Source organism: Littorina saxatilis, linkage group LG3 (assembly GCF_037325665.1).
Source record: "Littorina saxatilis isolate snail1 linkage group LG3, US_GU_Lsax_2.0, whole genome shotgun sequence".
In the NCBI taxonomy this organism is placed as follows: domain Eukaryota; kingdom Metazoa; phylum Mollusca; class Gastropoda; order Littorinimorpha; family Littorinidae; genus Littorina; species Littorina saxatilis.
Genome location: NC_090247.1, coordinates 38,711,433 through 38,726,495, shown reverse-complemented (window position 1 = coordinate 38,726,495; position 15,063 = coordinate 38,711,433). Strand labels below are relative to the sequence as shown.

General features: G+C 47.2%; 2 protein-coding genes across 16 annotated transcripts in view; one reads left to right on the top strand and one right to left on the bottom strand.

Moving 5' to 3' along the window:
- The window catches only part of LOC138962317 (small ribosomal subunit protein mS35-like), a 42,045-nt gene extending 35,045 nt beyond the window's left edge, over window positions 1-7,000 (bottom strand). Inside the window, exon 1 of the mRNA XM_070334086.1 lies at window positions 6,813-7,000. Within this exon, the coding sequence (XP_070190187.1) occupies window positions 6,813-6,966 (154 nt within the window). The 5' untranslated portion in view covers window positions 6,967-7,000. The remainder of the gene's footprint in view (window positions 1-6,812) is intronic.
- Window positions 7,001-7,029: 29 nt separating this feature from the next.
- LOC138962311 (protein phosphatase 1 regulatory subunit 12A-like) overlaps window positions 7,030-15,063 on the top strand; it is a 108,680-nt gene continuing 100,646 nt past the window's right edge. For 14 of the 15 annotated variants that reach the window (XM_070334070.1, XM_070334079.1, XM_070334075.1 and 11 more), the window contains exon 1: window positions 7,030-7,304. In XM_070334070.1, coding sequence (XP_070190171.1) covers window positions 7,056-7,304 — 249 coding nt within the window. In that variant the 5' untranslated portion in view covers window positions 7,030-7,055. The remainder of the gene's footprint in view (window positions 7,305-15,063) is intronic. The other variant, XM_070334081.1, reaches the window with a different exon arrangement.

Genomic DNA, 15,063 nt, shown 5'->3' with positions numbered 1-15,063 from the left:
GTCTCAGCAGGTCCGGGAACCACGGCTGAGACGGCCAAAGAGGAGCGATCAGCAGGAGGGACGGGCCCTCCTGCTCCGCCTTCCTGAGAACTCGTGTGAGTAACTGGAATGGCGGGAACGCGTAAGCCTCCAGGCCTGACCAGGAAATGTCCATCGCGTTCGTCTCCCACGCCTCGGGATCCGGGAATGGTGAGACGAACACTGGTAGTCTCTTCGAGAACCTGGTGGCAAAAAGGTCCACCTGAGGTTTCTGCACAAGAGACCAGAGACGATCCAGCGCTCCGTGAGTGATGGTCCACTCTGTTTGAAGCACTCTGTCGGAGCGGCTGAGCGAGTCCGCCAGAGTGTTCAAGCTTCCGGGAAGGTACCTGGCCGAAAGCCTGATTTGATGCTCTGAACACCAAATCAGGATCTCGCAGGCCCTGACCGAAAGCGACGGAGACCGCGACCCTCCCTGCTTGTTGATGTAAGCTGCCACTGTCGTGTTGTCTGTAAACAGACGAACATGCTTGGCCTGAAGGGAGGGCCGGAACTTGTCCAGAGCTAGAGCCACGGCTTCTAGCTCCAGCAAGTTGATGTGCTGCATCCTCTGATCTGCCGACCACAGACCTGACGCAGTCAGCTGGTCTGTGTGAGCCCCCCACCCCATCAAGGACGCGTCCGTGAACAGGTCCAAATCTGGGGCAGGAAGGGCTATCGGCACGCCCCTGCACACCCACTCCGTGTCCAGCCACGGAAGGGTAGCGGATTGGAACCATCCCTGGAGAGGGATGAGGGCATTCCAATCCACCGTGGGAGAGTCCACGAACGGCTTCAGCGCCAGCTGAAATGGACGTTTGTGGACCCTCCCCAAGGGGACCAGGAGAGACATGGACTCCATCTGCCCTAAGATGGAGGCCAAAGTCCGCAGGGAGGCCCTCGGGAGAGGCAAAGTGGAGCGTATGCACGCCTGGAGCTTGTCCACCCTCTTCTGAGAGGGCTGAACAGTCCAAGCCACCGTGTCGAAAGACATTCCCAAGTAGGTGAACGTCTGACACGGTGTCAGCTCCGACTTTGATCGGTTGATCGAGAAGCCAAACAAGTTGGCCTCCCGAAGAACCGATTGGGTATCCTGCTCGCACCCCGCCTGACTCTGACTCAGGATGAGCCAATCGTCCAGGTAGGCACGTAGCCGGACACCCCGCGACCTCACCAGCGCGCAGACCTGTCTCACGACCATGGTGAAGACCCAAGGGGCGAGAGACAGGCCAAAAGGAAGGGCGCGAAACTGGTAAACCTGACTTGCCCACCGGAAACGAAGCCATTTCCGGTCGGCTGGATGCATAAGAATATGGAAGTATGCATCCGTCAGGTCGATGGAAGTCGCCCAATCTCCCGGGCGGAGAGAGTCCCTGACCGACGCTGGCGTCTCCATCTTGAACCTTATCTCCCTCAAAAAGGTATTGAGGAACGACAGGTCCAAGACAGGACGCCATGCCCCTGAGGCTTTGGGGACGGCGAAAAGCCGTCCGTAAAACCCAGGGGAACTGTGGTCGAGGACTTTCTCCACTGCGCCCTTCTGCACCAGGGAGTCTATTTCCGACCGAAGGACGGAAATGGCTTCCTGCGAGGAGGGAGGCCTGAACGCCGGCGGACGCCTGACCAGAGGTGCCTTGCCATCTTTCCAGAGAAGACGGAAGCCCGACCTCACGACCCCCACGATCCATTGACTCTGTACAGACACGAGCCAGTGGGAAAGTGCCCGGGAAGGGCCCCCCGCCATCACCAGAGTGGAGGGCGGGGTGGGGGGGAGATCGGGAGCACTTCATTGGGGGTGAGGCTTGCTTCCAGAGCCACCTCTCCCCCTGCCGGAAGACGGTCGTCTTCTCGCGCCCCGAGAAGAGGAACGTCCCCGACCCTTGTCTGCCGGTTTGGGAGGGCCAGCAACCTTAGCCTGCTTCGGCTGAGAAGGCTGAGGCTGCTTGGACTGCTTGAGGCTGTGCAGGGAAAAGTCAGAGAACTGCTGGTCCCTGTTAGCCTGAATTTCCTGTCTTCGGGCATCAAAAACGAGATGCCCAAAGAGGGAACCCTCCAAGACCGGTGAGGCACGCAAAGTGTCCTTGGTCGCCTGATCCGAAAACTGAGAGTGTGACAGGAAGAGATCCCGACGACACATAACAGAGTGCGCATAGTGCACAGCGGAAAGTCTCATCTGTTCTTCATTGACCCTCGCAAGAGCGGCCAACAAAGTGGAGACGTCATCCGCATCCTGATCCTCGCTGAGAGAGAACGGATTCAGCGAATCAGTGAGGGCACGAGAGAGGGCCCGAATGAGCGTCTCAGCAATGGAGGCAAGCTCCAGCTGCTGACGCCCTGCCTCTTCAGAAGCAATCAGCGTGTTCTCAGAAAAGAGCACGCCGTCATCCTTCTTGATAGGCTTGGCCAACAAGGCAAGCATCTCCGGAGGAACTGTCAAAGATGAACGCGGGAGAGCGAAAGCATCCAACAAGTTCCTAGGAGACTTCTGCAAAACCAACCGCTTGTGAGACGACAGAGCGAATGCAGAAGCCTGAGAAGGCGAAGCCATCCACTGCTGAGCCAGCTCCGGAACTGAGCCGTGAGGCACGAGCAGCGGAACCGGAAGTGAAGGAATTCCGCTTCCGGAAGGAGATGGCTTGGCCAAAACTTGAGAAAGCTGAAAGGCTATGGATGGGGACTCCAAAAACCGGAAGTATGAGTCATCCTCCTTCCCAGAGCGAAAATCAGCCATCGCGGACGGTGCCGTCGAAGCGGCAGCCGAAGAGACCGAAGCCCCTTCCGCGAAATATCTCGAAGTGACCTCAGCAGCGGCCTCAAGAGCCACTTTGAGTCTCTCCGGATAACCAACACGTGCAGCTTCGCTGGCGACGGATTGAATATCCGAAACATCCGGCGAAGGACCGAAGTCCACGTTGCTGGTAGAAGGGCGGCGAACACCGTAACCGGAAACCGGAAACCCGTCCACTCCAATGCCATCCGAACTCATGCCCTGAATAGGGAAAGAGTAAGAGGACGGCATGCCCACAGCCGCCGGAACCGGAACCGCAGTCGAAGCAACAACCGAAGACGGAAGCGCTGACTGCCCCGGCCAGGGCTGAGACACCTGCCCAAAGGGCTGGTGATGCCCCCCCGCGACTGCCACCCGAGAGGAAGCGGAAGCGGAAGAAGCAGCAGATCCGGTCTGAGCCGGAAAAGTATCAGGCGCGACCGCGAAAGGCGGAAGCGCAGACACTGTGGACGGCGGCCGGAAGGCCGATTGCCCAGAGGGCCACGTCCGGTCAACCCCGGAAACGACCCCAGCGGGTGCGTACATCGGGGGACCTATGCTTCCGGCGAGTGCCGGAAGCGCAGCAGACGGAACCGGCTGGTCGACTCCGGAAACGACCCCAGCGGGTGCGTACGTCGGAGGACCTACACTTCCGGCGAGTGCCGGAAGCGTCGAAGCCTGAACCAAATGCCGCCATTGCTCATCAACACGATGGTCTTCCGTGAAGCCAAAGTGAGAACGAACAGGGGTTTGCGGGTCGTGAACCCGCCGAAAAGGGCTGCTTCCCAGCAGGGAGCGTCCAGCGGCCTCACGAGGACCTACGGACAAGCCCAACTTACTTGCGTCGCCAACCACAGCGGTAGAAGGCACAGAAGCAACCGCCTCGGTCAAGGACAGCGTCACAGCCGGAAGCGGAAAGGAAGCCATCGACGGGACAACGGAAGTCGAAGGCTGAGAACGCACCATCTCCTCTCTCACCAACGTGCGAAGCTCGGGAACCAGCGAAGAAAGCAACGATGAAACCAGCGACGTCGAATCTGCAAGAGGCAGAGAAGACGAGCGAGAAACAACGGTACGCGTAGGTTGATTAGACTGCCCCCCAACCGGCTGGTCATTTGGGGCAGAAATAGGAACCGTCATAACAGCATTGTTAGCCGCGTCAGAAACAACAACCAAAATAGGCTTAGGGACAGAAGTGGAAGACTTGGGTTTAATTTTCCCCTTCGCATCAGCCTTGCCGCGCTCGCGCTTTTTGTCTCCGTCAGACATGCTGACAACAAAATGGAGACACAAAATTCCAAAATGGCTACCACAAAATACGTGACCAACACGTGGCCGAAAATTTCAAGTAGCAACTGAAAATATACGTTCGATACAAGTAAAGGAACGAGCTCACCAACTACCAGTGCAGCGGGTGAAGAGACGGGTGTGGGTGCCGGTGGGTGTCTAAGCAAACACCAAACAGCGAACTTCCACTAGAGCCAAAAAATTCACGACCTGCTCCCTAGAAAGCTGAAGTGTCGAATGATAGGGGTCACGTGGTCAGTAGCAGTAGTGACGTAGTACGCAGGAGGGGAGGTAACTCCCTGGGTGCGTCGTCATTACCATAGCTACGTTTACACTTTTTTAGTTGGGGTTGCTCCCCTTAGACGGGTAGCCTTTTCAGACCTAGCACTTTAGACTGAGTCAACTGCTACATGTGATTCGGAGTAGGAATATGTAATTTAATTAAGGGTATAATACCCTTTGACCCTCCAAATCACGTACGAGATGCTCTCTGAAGAGGTATAAATACGTAACTTCCAAAGAGGTAAAAAAAATGTACGAGTCAAACGCTGAAAGGGTATAGCCTTTGCTAGTTTACAAGCAACAGCATGCAGGCCGCCTGCTCTACTGAGACCACTAAAGTACTCACCGTGTTCGTGCCACTCCTCTGTCGACACTCAATCATTCAATCAATCAATATGAGGCTTATATCGCGCGTATTCCGTGGGTACAGTTCTAAGCGCAGGGGTTTATTATTTTATTTTATGCAATTTATATCGCGCACATATTCAAGGCGCAGGGATTTATTTACGCCGTGTGAGATGGAATTTTTTTTACACAATACATCACGCATTCACATCGGCCAGCAGATCGCAGCCATTTCGGCGCATATCCTACTTTTCACGGCCTATTATTCCAAGTCACACGGGTATTTTGGTGGACATTTTTATCTATGCCTATACAATTTTGCCAGGAAAGACCCTTTTGTCAATCGTGGGATCTTTAACGTGCACACCCCAATCTAGTGTACACGAAGGGACCACGCCGTGAAGCAGAGGTTGCCTCCCTTGTCCTCAAACTGCGCTATATCTTTAAACTGATCATCTTGACGGCACTGTTCGCTTTAGCCTATCCGGTGCTGTCGCCTGCTCAAAAAAATGCCTCGCAAAACGAAAGAACAAAAACCCGACCCCAAACAGACAAAATTGTCACTCATACCCTGTGAAAAATCTGGAAGGGGTATAAAACCCTTTCCTTTTTTCCTGAAAGGGTATGAATACCCTTGACTTTTGGGGTTGTGTGGAACCCTGTAAGATTATTGCCGGGCCAAGCAAGAATTTCATTTTAACTGCCTTGCTCGCCTGAACCTCAGCTGACATTGAAACAACAACAGATAAGGAAAACAGCAAAAAAATGCTTCGGCTGCTAATGAATCGAAAGACACTGCATCATAACGAACATTCCAAAATTGTTGATTTAAGGGTTACTTGTGTTGATATGATAAGGGACTTATGTTTTGTGAGGTATGTCACAAACCTTGAAAAGCCAACGCACTGGCTAAAGGTTCTGATAATTTTTGAACCAGCACATTAACAGGCATCTGACACTCAGCGACCATAAGAAAGCTTTCCACGCACGAAGTAAGCTAAAACTAAAGTAAGGTAGAAACGTATAACAAAAAGGAAGTCAGTGTGGCTTTTTTGGACCCTGTTAATAAAAAATGCCGATTTTGAATTTCCGTTTGCTTATGCTGCTGCTTACCCATCTGGGCGTGCCTCATGTTGAACATATTTGAAATGTAGTCTTGTCTCTGACATCAAAGTACACACACACAAAAACATGCAAGCACATATACAAGCATGCACGCGCATACACACACCAAGGTAACATGATATAGTGGAAAATGCTTATGATATATATGGCACCAAATTGCCTCTTTGGATAAAAAACCATTTTCAGACCGCCTGAGCCTACTTGGTGCTTCTTTACTTTGACTATGTCCTATTGGAATTTCGGTTGCTCCCAACACGCTCTTTGTTATGCTTTGAACGTTGCGAGAACTTCGAAACTCGGTTTTCGAAACTCGCGCGAGATAGTTGTACCACATGCTTTGCTTTAAAGTTTGCGAGAGCTTTGAATTGAGGTCTAACGAATGACGTATCACAACGTGCGCGGTCGTCCTTGGCGGTCAAGAAAGCCGCGGGCGCCGCCGCGATCATTGCGCAGACGACACTTTTAGACCGCCAATATTTTTGTACCAGGTTTCCCAATTGCTTCGTTTCCGGCCGATTTATGTGGAGCACGTGATGAGCACAAAAAATATTGGCGGTCTAAAAGTGTACAATCATCCTCAAATGAGCTGAAAAGAATCTCAGCTGCACTCGCATGGTTTCTCAATGTAATATGAAAGAAGTTTTCATCTGAATTGCTGATAACAAATAAATAAAATGTCAACTTTACATAAGCTGACACTACTGAGTCAGTGAGTCACTGAGTGACACTGACAGAAACACTGTCACTTACTACTACACTTCCTTCAGGTGCTGACAAATCACCATTCTAAACACGGCAGATGTTCAAATCTTTACTAGAACTAAACTATGTACCATATTGTCAGTAGGTAAGTCCACCTTGCCCCCGGGGTGTCATCGTAAACAATTACAGGAGCTTTTACAACGCAGAAAACGGTCGAATGTCGTCTGCTTCAATCTTTCATTTTGCAAGGGGCAAGATTATTTAAACACCATCAAAAAAGATATACCCGATATTTCTGTAATGTTTCTCTGATGTCGACTCCTTTGGTACAGGGCTGCCTCGCGACAGAAAGTTCTACTCTGAGCAGTTTGGTCAAAGGACAAACGCAGCAATCGAAAGTGCGCAAAGCAGAGCTTTCTGACAGACGACATGCCTTCCATGCTTCGTAAAGGTCGTCCGCTACTTCCGGTTACGGCCAACAGATGGCGCTCTGTCTTTCGGCGATCGAAGTTGCACTTGCAGCCTAAACATGGCGGACGAGGGGAAGCAAGTTAGTGCCCTGTTACGAAGACACCATCAATTAAAGCGTTGGGAGGATTCAGAGACAAACAGAGAACCGGGTAGTCCGAGACCGAGTGCTAAGAAAGTCAAATTTCAGGATGGATGTGTATTTTTGGCTGCTTGTTCGAGTGGGGATAAGGACGAAGTGAAAAAACTTTTGGAGCGAGGCGCTGACATCAACACAGCAAATGTCGATGGCCTGACTGCACTTCATCAGGTAAGTTGACCGTGAAACTTCCAGTGCTGCTGCTACCTACACCTTTAATTTTGTCTTCGTGCATTCATAAGGTTATTTGAACAACAGCAGTATTCGTTTAGTTGTCGAGAAACTCGATGATGCGGAATGACCTCTGAAACAACGTCCCATCCCAGCACCAACCATCACTTTTCCCCTCTACTCGAACAACTTTCGCAGACCGGAACTGAGGAATCGTAATGTCTTTGCTTTGGAATGAAAGCGTCCAAGTGCATTTCGTAGAATCGTTGTGTTGTTTTTGGATCGTATCATTCCAACCAATAATAGATTCAATGTTGATTGACAACTCCAGTGGTTTAGTCATTTGCAGGCATAAGCTGGGTAGAAGAAGCCTTCCTGGAGTGTGTCAAAGATGTTTTCTTGTGTACATCACACAGTCATGAGTCAGAACTGAGAGTGAAATAAGGTCTTCAAGTGCTTTTTGTAACCTTTTGCTTTTGTTGTGACATATATAGTTGTGTTTGATGCTTGCTCTTGCTGTATACTAAAGTGAGTTTGGATCAGGGTCTTGAGACTTCACTGACTTTAATCACTGAGAGTTAGAGGAAGTGATTTTCAGATGATCTTTGCTGAGTTGGCAAAACAGAACTGCTCTTCAACTGGAGACTTTCATTACATGTAACTGCAAAGGAAAGGGAAATAAGAGGCTTGTTTCACAATTAGGTGAAAGTGAAACAGTACATTTGAATAAGTTTCAAACTTTCAATTTAATAGATCTGTGTGGTAATTGGTATAAATTGATCTTGTTACTGTTAAAACATTATCCATTGTATAGTTGAATGCTAGTCTCTCCCAATACGGCACTAGGAGGCTTTGAATTTGCAAGAACTCTCAGATGTTTAAACAACTGACCTGTCTGATAAATTCTATACTCTATAGTATAACAGGCCGTATAACATTAACACATGTATTACATACACATGCGTATACATTACATGTACTGATGTGGTCGCTCTGCTTCTTGCCACATCATTGGTGCACAAGCAGCGTAGCAAAAGAAAGTGATATTTCATTAGCATAAATTCTGAGTTGATCAGGTACTTTCTCTGCAATTTTTTGACTACTTCATAGGATTCTGCATACCAGGAATCATGGTGATACAAGATTTTTGTGTATTTCTTACATTTAATTCTTGCCTTTTATTTATCACAAGGTGTATTGTATATGACATGGGAAATTAAGGGTGCTTCTTTTTCTCTAATGCTAATCCATCATGTGTGAAAAACTTAATTTTGTTGAATTTCACTCTCGGGCATAAAACAGACAGCTGCGGCTGTGTGATAGTTGCAACTCTGGCACTGCAAATAACTCTTTTACTTTTTGGCTCTCGTAAGTATAGCCTATGCGATGCTAAACTTTGTCTGTCTTCTTCTTCTTCTTTCTTGATGTGGACTGGGTTCATCCGAACGTCTGTAGTCCAGCGGCGGAGTACTGAGTAATTGGTTACTGGTGGTGGGTGACCCAATAACTCCGAGAAGATGATTAAAAGTATAAAACTATTTACACGAAGAGCTGCAGGGTTACTGTGTCAGCGAGGCAAGTCCGTGGGTACGACCCAGACCAGCTTGGAAGGACTCCAGTGAAGGAGCAACTGTGGTCTTAGGGTCGAGCTTGTTCCACTGACGCAGTGTTCGGGGGAAGAAGGAGTTGAAGAGAACAGGATGGGATGCCCTCTCCTGGAACAGTCTCTGGGCTCCTCTGGTGCGGCTGTCGCCAGAGGTGTAGAACTCGGCCTTGTTGATGTCGACTATGCCGTTGTTGATCTTGTAGAGCATAGTGAGGCGGTTGGCGAGTCTTCTGTCGGCGAGTGGTTCCCATTGGAGGGTCTTCAGCATGCTGGTCACACAGCCTGGGGTCCGATCGTTGTAGTTGTTGTGGACGTAACGGGCTGCTCTGCGTTGGACTTTTTCAAGCTCCGTGACGTCTTTCTGAGAGATCGGGTCCCAGACTGGCGAGGCGTAGTCAAGGACCGGTCTGACCATGGCCTTGTACGTAGCAGCTCTGACGGTGGTGGTGCACTCCCGGAAGTTCCGCCGCAAGAAGCCCACAGTTCTGTTGCCCTTGTTGACAGTCGCTTGCACGTGGCTGCTCCAGGACAGGTCATCGGAGATTAAGACCCCTAGGTACTTGCTGGATGGTGTTGTTTCCAGAGTCTGTCCATGGAGGCTGTAGGAAGTTGGCAGGATGGGCTTCTTCTTGTTCGGGGCAATGCGGATGACGGTGCACTTGCTGGGGTTGAACTCCATCTGCCATGTTGATTCCCACTGTTCGAGGCTGGATAGGTCCTGTTGGAGCTGCAGACTGTCCGCTGGAGAGGATATACGTTTGAAGAGTAGGGAGTCGTCTGCAAAGAGTTTGACGCTGCTGAACTGAACGGCTTCAGGGAGGTCGTTGATGAAGGCTAAAAACAGGAGAGGACCCAGGATGGTCCCCTGCGGAACTCCTGACTGCACTCCGACTGGAGACGATAGGACGCCCTCCAAGGCCACCTGCTGTTGACGCTGACTGAGGAAGGCAGAGATCCACTTGAGGGTGTCGTTTCTCACTCCGTAGTAAGCCAGTTTCGTGAGCAGGCGGGCGTGGGGCACCTTGTCGAAGGCTTTGGAGAAGTCCAACAGGATGGCGTCGACCTGGGCTCCCTCTGCTAGCTGCCGGGCAACTTCATGGACTGTGACGATGAGCTGGGTTTTGCATGAGCGTTTACGCCGAAAGCCATGTTGACAGTTGGTAAGGATGGCATGGTGGTCAAAGTGCTTCATGATGGAGCTGTGCACCACGTGCTCGAGTATCTTGCAGGTGATGGAGATGAGCGAGACAGGGCGGTAGTTGGCTGCAAGGTGTCGTTCCCCTTTCTTGAAGATAGGCACCACCCAGGCCTGGCGCCTGTCTGTATGTGTGTGTGTGATAGAAACTTTAACATTTGACTAAACACCGAAATACTAATTTTACCTGGTTATTATCCAAGCAACAGCTTCAAAATATTGAAGCAATGATCAACATTTCGTCGGCACGTATGTAGTTAGAGTGTGTATCCAAAGAAAACGGGTGGGGGGGGGGGGGGGGGGTAAAAACAGGTGACTGGTTTGTGTTGTGTGTGGTATGTAGACCAGGTCAGGGGTCAAGGTTAGGTCAGATCGCGTGAAGGATTGTGGTATAGATTGCAGTTCGCCGATTCGGAGAAGACGATTTCACATTGTTTGGTTTCGTAGCTCCAGAAAAAATAGATAAAGAAGATACCAAAGGAGATTTCCTACAGGTTAATCTGCACAGCTTGACGGGCGAAGTGGCGCAGTGGTAAGACGTCGGCCTCCTAATCGGAAGGTTGAGGGTTCGAATCCCGACCGCGGCCGGCTGGTGGGTTAAGTGTGGAGATTTTTCCGATCTCCCAGGTCAACTTATGTGCAGACCTGCTAGTGGCTTATCCCCCTTCATGTGTACACGCAAGCACAAGACCAAGTGCGCACGGAAAAGATCCTGTAATCCATATCAGAGTTTGGTGGGTTATAGAAACACGAAAATACCCAGCATGCTTCCTCCGAAAGCGGCGTATGGCTGCCAAAATGGCGGGGTAAAAAACGGTCATACACGTAAAATTTCACTCGTGCAAAAACACGAGTGTACGTGGGAGTTTCAGCCCACGAACAGCAGAAGAAGAAGATCTGCACAGCGTGTTTCCAGTGTCTGCGCGAGAAAGCGCAGTGTCGATCTGGCCATCTGGCAGTCGTGTCCCCGTAAGTAGGCTACAGACAGATCTAGATCTAGTGTCTTGCACTCTTGCACCGTGTCACCTATACTTACTGTGTGTGTGTGTATGTGTGACAGAGTGATTGAGTTTGTGTTACTGTTTGTCGATTTCTTACGTGAGCCTTGAAGGCTTCGCCTCTTGTATAAACAGTTGTTAAAACATGCAGAAGTCAGTGAGTAAAATATTTCTCTGTGTCTGGCTTTTTCCACGTAATTGCATGTTTTGTTTTACATTTAATTTAGTCGAATGTTGACTAAATGTTTGCAGATAGACTGCGAATCAAGACAAGGGTGATGATGTGTGTGTGCTTGCATTTGCATGCACATTGATTTCCAGAAAACTTTCTGACAAATAAAATCAAAATGATTGCTTATCGATTCCTGAATAAAAAAAATGTATAGAATATATAATGTCATATTTACTCTGATAGTGATACTGTGCTCAGACTTGATAAAAATCGTTTAGTGCAAATTAAATTTAGATAAGAAAACTTTATGTGCATTTTCATTTTACATAAACATGGAAATGTATCTTTTGGCACCACATCGCATTTCTAATTCCACAAACACACGATCATAAAGCATAATTGAACACAAGTACACTAGTATTAACACTTAGGTTATGTTCGCGTGCTTAAGTTAATGAGACCGGCGTGACCTGTCTTGGATTTGGGCTGGCCAAGTCTTACCATTATTGTCTCCATTGTTGATCTTTGAATTTCTTGGCGATACATTGTCTGAATGTTTTGATAATCCTATTCACACGACTTGTTACTGTTAGATTAAGCTAGCATGATCTCTGGTATACCTTTGGAGAGGTTTCATTGTGAGATTAGCACTAAGAGTAAAATTATTACATTTAGAGGATTGAATTATATGTAGGGGAATAAACATGTATACAAAAGAGAGCCTTGAATGATTGCTATAAACTAAAAAATCAGGGTTTTGTTTTTTCCATTGCAGATCTATATTCTGTTTTCATTAAGTACACTACATCGGTGTGGTGTTCATAGCAGTTTCTTGTATTTTATCTGCTGTTTTACGTGTTGTTCCGGTGACCACTGAGTTAGTGAGTAAGTCTCATTTGCATTATGTCACTATGTGTCGTTTGCACTGTGTAGATTGTTGTAGCGTTATCAACACAAAAACAAATGCTGTCGACTGGTAAAGCTATTGGCACTGACAGATCATACAAGGCACGCAAGTCATTATGATTATCACTATGCAAGTCACTATCACTACCTGTGATATCACTTTTTGTTGTTGAAAACCCAATGTTGGCTATCACTATGTTGTGGATGGCAGTAGCACTAATATTTATTCAACCCTGCAGAGGCTTCTCTCTACACCCCCCCCCCCCCCCCTTACCACCTCTCTCCCAGTCACACACTCTCTATCCCTCTGGGAGACTCTCTCTTTTGCTCCATCTTTCTTTCACCCAGACACACACCCTGAATCCCATTTTTGACTCACATGCGTAGCAAAAGTGAGTCTATGTACTCACCCGAGTCGTCCGTCCGTCCGTCCGGACGTCCGTCCGGAAAACTTTAACGTTGGATATTTCTTGGACACTATTCAGTCTATCAGTACCAAATTTGGCAAGATGGTGTATGATGACAAGGCCCCAAAAAACATACATAGCATCTTGACCTTGCTTCAAGGTCAAGGTCGCAGGGGCCATAAATGTTGCCTAAAAAACAGCTATTTTTCACATTTTTCCCATTTTCTCTGAAGTTTTTGAGATTGAATACCTCACCTATATATGATATATAGGGCAAAGTAAGCCCCATCTTTTGATACCAGTTTGGTTTACCTTGCTTCAAGGTCAAGGTCACAGGAGCTCTTCAAAGTTGGATTGTATACATATTTTGAAGTGACCTTGACCCTGAACTATGGAAGATAACTGTTTCAAACTTAAAAATTATGTGGGGCACATGTTATGCTTTCATCATGAGACACATTTGGTCACATATGATCAAGGTCAAGGTCACTTTGACCCTTATGAAATGTGACCAAAATAAGGTAGTGAACCACTAAAAGTGACCATATCTCATGGTAGAAAGAGCCAATAAGCACCATTGTACTTCCTATGTCTTGAATTAACAGCTGTGTGTTGCATGACCTTGGATGACCTTGACCTTGGGTCAAGGTCACATGTATTTTGGTAGGAAAAATGTGTAAAGCATGTGAGTCGTATGGGCTTTGCCCTTCTTGTCTCTCATTCTTCCTATAAAACACACACAGAGCAAAGGGAGAGAGCTAGACAGACAGGGAGCCATCATAAACAAGTAATGGTAATGATTTACAGTGATAGTGACGCTTTATAAAAAATAATGCTTCATAATCATAGTGACATGTAGGCTAATGGCATGTAGCAATAAATAGAATAATCTGTGTAGTGATAACAACAGTAAGCTCAATTGAGTCATTGACACATAGTGATAGCGATAAAGTCACCCTGCCGTTCCTGCTGCTGTTCAGCATTTGTACTAGTCTGTTAAAGTCTAAAGATACATGTTGAAAAAATATGTATGAAGATTTAGTTTTGTATAATATTTTAAACCAATCGAATACCGTATGGATTTACATTTATAAGGACACTGTGCGCAATTTCTCTACTCCAGGTCTGAATGGTATGGAATTGCTTGACTTCCTTGCGTACATTTTCTTTTGTTTACAAGAATATGTTGCTGTCCATGGAATTTTTGCTGGAATAATGCCAGTCACTTACTGACTTAGCTAGTAGAGTTAAACTTAAACTGAACTGATACTCTATTTTTAGGTCCCAGTTAATGATACCTACAGGAATACCAACAGTTTTATTCATTCTTGGTTTGATTCTCCTGTTATTCTAAACAGGACCAAAACATGCTGTGCAGTAGCAAACGACTTATTGTTACACTCAGTGGTGTTTTTTGAATCTCCCAAAATCTGATAAAAACAGACAGGAGTCTTAACATTGATTCAATTTTGCAAAAGCTGTGAACAGAATATATATATCTGTAATAAAAAGTAGGGTCTTAAAGAATAAAAGGGGGGTATTAGTTGTTAACTGGGGGTCTTAAAACTAATGGGGGGGGGTATTGCCACACAGAACGACACTGCATCTTTGTTTTGACATGATATTATTAATTCAACAGATTGCAAAATAACCTTGAGAACTTAATGTGATTGATTCTAATTTGAACATGGAAGTTTCAACTTTCCACTCAGCGAGTTTATGTGGAGGCCGTCAGAAATCAGACAGAGCTGTACAATTCCAAGTCCAAGGCATGTTTTTTTGTGAACAGAACAGTAACTTTGTTGTGTGCTGAACTTAAATACTTAGGTTTCCCCAATTAGTATCAGCAGTTTAGTGTCCTTGGTATCTTTGTTTGCGTTAGTATGTGATGGGAAGATGTGTCACATAATCTCACTTTTGAAAATCCAAGTGTGACAAGTAAGGATGGATCTCATTCAAAGATCTTTATAGCAGGGATTTCACTTTGGATATTGTGAGTGCAACAAAGGGATTATTTGCACAGTGGATTGTTCAGACTCTGTTTTAAAAATTAAAGATAAACTGGACAGTATCATGAAAGATGATCACGGATGACATCACTCATTAGTTTCTTCATTCCAGAACTTTGGTTATATGTCTGCAGAGGCTTACAGTTGAACTTCCATTGTGAATGTGAAGTTGTTGTGGCTTTCTTGGTCTCTTTCTTTCTCCCTTCAGTCACAGTGGCAGACATCTTTGCTCCTCACATTGTTGCAACTTTAAAGGGTCATTGCCTCTGCACTATTCTGCCATCATGGTCGCTCATCCACCTACCTGCTTTCCAAAAGAAGGGGAATTCAGTAGAAAGAAAGAAGAGGTTTGGTTAGGAGTTATGTGTAGTAAAGTCTGTTGTGCACTGGGACTGGGAGTCATGCCTGGTGACTTTAGGGTGCTTGAGGATTATTGAATGAATGGGAGGATGTTTAAATGCAAGCT